This window comes from Galendromus occidentalis, unplaced genomic scaffold, assembly GCF_000255335.2.
Source record: "Galendromus occidentalis unplaced genomic scaffold, Mocc_1.1 scf7180000077267, whole genome shotgun sequence".
Lineage (NCBI taxonomy): Eukaryota > Metazoa > Arthropoda > Arachnida > Mesostigmata > Phytoseiidae > Galendromus > Galendromus occidentalis.
The window spans coordinates 1-7,012 of NW_003805255.1; the positions used below are offsets into that span (position 1 = coordinate 1).

A 7,012-nucleotide genomic window follows, 5' to 3' on the forward strand; every position below is an offset into this window, starting at 1 on the left:
CCTTGCGATGTTTATCCCGATAGTCTGCATCCTGAGTATCCCACAAACACGGGAAACTCCGGAATGCTTCAAGAAATGGCAACATATGACATTCTCGCCACGGGAATGTCATGATGAGGTTCCGAGAACCACCATCTCGCGTAGTCACGAGGAAGACATCGTTCTCCTCGAATCCGCGCGTCGGAGTGGAGAGGATTGACAGCTACGGATTACTTCGAAATCTCGCGTGTGGTGATCCCCTATCGCAATCATGATGCTGCCCCTAGTGTTCCGAACTTCATTGCGACGTGCAGCAGGCATACAATGCATGGTCCATGACCCACGATGATCTCAGCTGACGTTCAGTTATTCTGAGTGGGGCCGAAATGGTCGTCACTCTTGATATTAGCCCGCGCTCTGTGACCGGCGCTGCGGTCGCCCCGCTATGTCCTTCATATTTTCCGGGCCAAACCCCTAACGTCCCGAGTATGAGCCATCAGGATTTGCCTCTGAAGACGGATGCCGGAGGCAAATGATTCCGGGTAGATCTTAACCGGGGATCTGTTGCTCCTTCCGTCAGGCGATTTGGCCGGCAACAGGTTTCGAACCCACGCCACCCCCTGCGCGAGCGGCACCGGCGACGCTGCGGATCTGCACGTTTTCACGAGAAGTCAAAGCCTGTGACTGTCAATGACGCGCTGAGCGCTCGACCACTCGTCGGTGCAACGAGCACCGGCTCGTTTCCGCTGTCATATACATGTCGCTTTCAAGCCCCTACATCCGCGCCACAGTCTCCGAAGCCGCCGGAACTGCCCTCAACGAGGAAAGTCAATAAGGTCTTTCATTCTGGTCGCGCCTCAAAGAGGTTCTTCCGGAATGAACTAGTGTGAATTCTCCTGAACTTCAGTGGAGCCTCGGCTTCAGACTCTTCCGAAACCGAGTCCTCTCCGAGTTTTTCGAGTGACCACGGACAGCGGGAAACAGTCAACGAAATTTTCGTCAATGTCTATCCCCAAACCCGTACGGTGTCGAGCCCCAGATCTTCGCAATGGCCTCGAGAAAGGCGAACATTAGTGATTTCTGTGGCGAGTGGATCCTCAATTGTTCCTCCGCCTCTCACTGATCGTGAGCGTGCTCGGAGATATCGTCAACGAGCCAGGATGGCAAGAGGACGGAATGCAAGCATGGATTTTCGAAATCATCTCCCTGCAGCTTCAAGCTGGTTCAAGAAAAGCTTCCTCGAACAAGAATTCGGATATGCCTGTTCCGTTTGTGAACGACTACGGTTTTCCAGCGATTTACGACCGGCAAGGCCTCTACATTACGATCTGCTCGGAGAGATCGGGTGACCCCCAGCTGAGGCGAAGCTGTGTCACACCTGCAACAAGTCCTTGAGCAATGGTGCAATTCCTGCACTGGCAGCATACAACGGTTCTCGGTATCCACCGGAGCCGGCGAATCTACCGGATCTCAATGCGATCACAACCAGACTCATAAGCCCTCGCATACCATTCATGCAGATCCGTCGTTTGCGTTGGAACTCTGGCACCTACACCATCGTCGGTCAGGTCATCAATGTATCTGTCGACGTAGACACCATGGTCTCGGATTTACCACGCGAACTCGCGGATGATTCCGCCTTCAATGTTACTCTGAAGAGGCATATCATACACAAGATTACAGCGTACTATGGTCAGGTGAAGAAGAGTGATGTGAAAGCTTGGTTGGAGTATCTCCAGAACAGTCCTCTATATCGACTTTATGACGTCAAAATTGATTGGGCTCGATTTCACAGGGATCCGGGAGGCGAAGAACCAATAGAAATAGAAGGCATTGACGGAATCAGCGACAGCGGAGAACTACTTGCCTGTCAGCAAACATTACTACGGAGTGAGGAGAAATATTTGGTCATAGCACCAGCGCAGGGAGCCACTCCTCTCAGCCTCGCATACGACGAGCACGCTGAAGAACTGTCGTTCCCGGCTATCTATTACGGAACCCCGAGGCGATTCCGAAGCGGTGTGAAAGTCACACAATACATGATTGCAACCAGTGAGATTCGTCGCAGGGATCGCCGAGGAGTGAAACCGGAACACATTCTTTAAATGGCGATGAAATTTAAGAGGTTGCGCTTGGCAAGGGGGCTTTACGCCACTTATCGAAACAGCAATGACTTGAGACGGGTGACACGACAACTGATCGAGGACAGTCGCTTCCTCGAGCATTGCGTCTGCAATAATTTCGCTTTTCTCAAGTCCATACCCAACTCCGTGCAGTACAGGGCCTCAAGGAAGGGAGAATATTCGCAATGATCAGGCAGCTGGGTAAACCCACTTTTTTCCTCACCATGAGTGCAAACGAGATCCGCTGTCCGCATCTGCTGCGAATTCTCCATAAGCTTCGGAATAGCACTGCGATGGGCTCAGAGGATCCTATCTCCCAGTTCTCTGCCAGCTTGAGAGCCGATCTAGCGAACGAGGACTCGACTACATGCTGCATTTACTTCTGGAAGATGATAGAGACAATCATGCGGATTCTCGAATCCGATCGTATCAGTCCGTTGATCCCGAATCGGGTGATCGACCATTTCTTACGCGTTGAATTTCAGCATCGTGGAAGTCCTCACGTTCATGCGCTCGTTTGGCTGGAGAACGATCCGAGAGAACAAGTCTCGGAAAACATGCCGAAAACAGTTGATCTGATCAATCGATTGTGCCCAGTCGATACTGTTGGTGCGATAGAGGATCCATATTGACGTGAAACGTCTTTGAAAAGGTTGGCCCAGTATTTCACCAAAAGTGTGACGAAACTTGTCCATTTTCTACGCCCTGCAGCTCCGTGCCTTCTACACCGATCGACACCCGGTTGGTGTCTTTAGATAGCAAACTTACGGCACATCATACTTCCTACGGAATTCCCACACGCACAGATCAACTCCTGGAGGCAAGAATGACACCCTATGCGCCCTATTCGCCCGTGATCATGGCTGCTCCTGGGAGAGGGCGATTTCAAATTTCCAGAGCGCGCGTAACGGCCCAATGGCTAGCACCTCTTTCAAAACTCAGAAGAAGATATTTTACACTCAGATGAAGATATTTTCCACTCGGAAGAAGATATTTTCCACTCAGAAGAAGATATTTTCCCAACTTCGGTGAAACGTTCGACTTCACCAGTGATAATGAGACCTAAAAGTACGAGCTGAGTTTAAAAGGATAATAACGATGCTCGAGTCTTACGAACGGCCATTCCGACGATGTTTCACGTCCTCTACACCAGTGGTTCCCAACCTTTTTTCTTCGACGGAACCCCTAGGGGTTCCGCAGGGGTTCCGTAGGGGTTCCGTAGGTAGACTTTGGGGTTCCGCGCAATCCGCCACGGAACCCAGGTTGGGAAACACTGCTCTACACGGTAGTGGCTCTGCTACCTCTGAATTTTTATGCATCAGTCCAAGTTCATAAACATACGTTTACTTGTTACAAGAACGAGAGAACGCCCGGTCAAAAATCCGGAAGTTGTCGCTTCAATATACCGTATTGGCCTTCCTCGACGACACGGATCCTCTTGCCGCTGGCCAAGGACGACGGTCGGCGCGGAAACCTCCGCAAAAAAGGGCATGCGATGAAGAAAGCGTTGGACGAAAATGAGTACGATAATGCTGAAGAATTCTTGTCGAGCTTCAATCTGAAGGATGACGAATATCTGAATGTCATCAGAGCGACCATTCAGCGCCCGACTATAATCTTCAAAAGGACCATGAAAGATGTATGGACGAACACTTTCAATCCGTGGATCGCGAACACCTTGAAATCGAACATGGACTTCCTGTTCATCTTGGGGGGAAACAGCTGTGCATCTTACGTCGTGGAGTATATCAACAAAACCAATCGGGGGATATCGGATTTGTAACGACAACTGAAAAATCTCCAAGCTGAGTATCCCGACCAGGACTTCACGGATCTCCTCAAAAGAATCAGCATACGAATGCTCGATGCGGTTGAGATGACTACTCAAGAGGCAGCATGGTTCCTTCTCAGACGACCAATGAGCCAAGCCAGTCGAGAGAATTTCCTCATTGATTGCGAGGTACCCAACAAACGGTTTGTCCGTCGCAAGAGCAAGGCACGAATGGATTGTGAAGATTTGTCGCTAGAATCGACTGATATCGAGACAACCAATATAATTCCGAAGTATGAAAGTCGACCCATTGCCTTGACTCCAATGTGCTTAGCTGATTTCGTTGCTTTGATGACACCTGTCAGAAACAAACGAGATTCGGAGGGGCATCAGCTCTACAGGGAACGGAACCGAAGTCGCATAATCCGATGGACTCGATTCGAAAGCGCTGACACCACGAATTACAAGCGGAGCATGGTGCTGCTCTTCTATCCCTTCCGGAACGAGCACAATGATCTTCTAGATCATGATAAGTTTTTAAAGATCTATGATCAGCATGAAATGAATATCCAACAGAATCGACAACTTTACGAAGCTCTTGAGAATCTGGAAGAGAGAATCGCGGAGCAGCACGAACTGTGGGGGGCAACATCTTCAGATGATAATGAGGTTGAGCCGCAACCCGCGGAAAATTATATTCATCATCCAGATGTCCTGGAACGATTGTATAATGAGGACATTCGGCGTGTACCGGTGCCTCATTCGCTCTCCTCCGTAGTCCGGAAACGGACAAATGTGCTATCATCAGCTGCTTACTGCGATTCGATGCGAAAAACCAACTTCGAGCAGAGGGCTCTCTTGAAACACTGTATTACGCGGATGCAGGACCCCACCTTACCTCCAGTTCAAATTTTTTTGACTGGAGCCGCCGGTTGCGGCAAGACTTTCACTCTGAAACTATTGATGGAAACATATAATCGCTTCGCGCAAACTCATGATACACGAAGGAACGCCTACGTTGCCGCAGCTTCGACCGGAAAGGCCGCTGTCCTCATCGGGGGAACGACGGTGCACAACGCCTTCAACATATCGATCATGCAACGCCGGAGGGGTCTTTCTCTCAAGGCACTGCAACTGTATCGGAACGCATTCGCTGATGTAAGAATCGTCTTGATTGATGAGATAAGCATGATCGGCTCAGGCATCTTCCACACAATCAACGATCGTCTGAAGAACGGTGTGCACCCACTGGGGAAACACCCACTGGGGAAACCCACTTTTTCGAATGGGGAAACATATTCACCTCTTGCAATGGATAATACGACAGTGACCGCCATAGCGCCGATCGATGGATGCCCCGCTGCAAGGGTTCGAATATTGGAACCATGTTGACTGGCGGTAATTGTCGCAAATCTCCGCAGAAAACGATGTCCATGCCTCCGAATGGTGAATCATGCTCCATACTGATGTGGGTGCACACCACATCCTTATGGAATAGCCGGATGACACCCTGAGCGTGTTCGTCGCACCATTCGTTCGGGACACTGTTTTTTCGGGCCATTGAGATTTCGGGCCAATGAGTTTTCGGGACAGTGGGTGCACACCGTTCTTCAGACGATCGTTGATTGAAGCAAGCGATCTAACAATCCATGCCTGCGACGCGTGCAGATCAATGGCCGCATCCTTGATGGTGGAAGCGGGACATTGCTGTATAGTCGGCAACATGAATAGCAAGCTCGTAGCCGTCGAAAATAAGCACGAGGCAGCCTTCGTTGCGGCCAACGAAAAGGCACTTGAGGTAGAAGGAGTCGAGAAATCACTGGCCGAAGCACAGGCAAAAGCGAGCGTCCTTGGGCTTAAACTCCTCGCGCACGAAGAAACGCTCACCACAAACAGAGCCGAACTCGAGGCCGCAAAAAAGCAAATTTGCGGGCTGTCCGTTGACCAAGCCGCCCAGGGGGTGACTGCAGCTGTCTCGGACATGTCCATTGAGGAGGCCCTAGTAGTCCGACGGAAGAAAGTGTCAAAGGTGTGCGCGCTAGAATACGTTGACGGAATCTGCCGTAAACTACGATACTCTGCTGGCTTGGAGTTCGACCTCTACGGAAGTCTTGCTGGGGACTACGTATTTGGCGAGTTCAAAGTCAAACAGGAGATGCTCATAGCTGACGTGATCAGCAGTGCTCGCGTATTCTGCGTCGACTTCCCAAACCATCAAGCCCATGTGATTGTCCATGCGGGTGCGGCAGGCATCTCTGGAGCCCTTAGCAGTACGACTCCATGTGGCTTTGAGGAAATAGCTGCGAAGATCATTGGTCCACTCGCCGAACTGATGGCCCAGGAGGCAAACATCCTCTCGGTAACATGGTGCACCATGGTCGAGCCAGCGGACGGTCACCATATCAGGCAGATCAATCAATTGATGAAAGCCTCCGATCAGGTGAGGTCCCTGAGACAAGTTGAGGTCCTCGACCTTAGAATGATCTCAGCGAACAAGGGCTGCATCCTTACTGAAGGAGAGGTCACTTGCTATACCGACTGCGGACTCCGTGTACTTCGTGACTGGGTCGAGCAGACACTTGAGTTGAAATTGGCGATTACTTCCGACAATTTACCAGAACTTGAGGAAGTTCGCGGAAAGCACGAAACGGAGAGGAAGGACTTCGCTGAACTTCGCGCCGCCCAGCGGAGAGAGTTCCTGAAAAGAGAGTTCCTGGTGGTAGCGACGACAGAGCGTCGCGGCACCCCAACAAACCGGGGCCATCACGCCAAATTCGCGGTCATCACGGCCAACAACAACCAGCTGCTCCAAGCCAAGCAGTAAGGCCGCGGAAAGCTCCGAAGGCCTATGTACCCGCCAGTCAGCCTGCTATTCCAAAAGCGGAGAAGCGTTCGAGAGTCCCCGACACACCGACAGACTCCAACACGACGCAGAGGCCGCACCCCAAAAATGTCAGTCAAGCGAAGCGGAGACTTTAGCGACTGGCGACTGCCTGCAAGGAGACGGAGGAAGCGTGGTAAGCGGTTATCCGCAACAACACGTATACAAATTAGTAGACCTGATAAACTCCGTTTCACAACCCTTAATATCAATGGTACGAAATCTAGCATCGCCAGATGGACCTCTTTAGAAAACGAT

At 50.9% G+C, this 7,012-nt stretch overlaps 1 protein-coding gene across 1 annotated transcript; it reads left to right on the forward strand.

Annotated features, from left to right (window-relative positions):
- Nucleotides 1-1,335: 1,335 nt before the first annotated feature.
- Nucleotides 1,336-6,697, forward strand: LOC100902728 (uncharacterized; the record flags this gene model as incomplete). The annotated part of the gene is given in 5 exon segments (XM_018639018.2): nt 1,336-2,256; nt 2,259-2,711; nt 3,425-3,826; nt 3,908-5,110; nt 5,505-6,697. Coding segments are annotated over 5 exon segments (4,172 nt in total), but the record flags the coding sequence as incomplete, so codon positions are not given.
- Nucleotides 6,698-7,012: the final 315 nt, after the last annotated feature.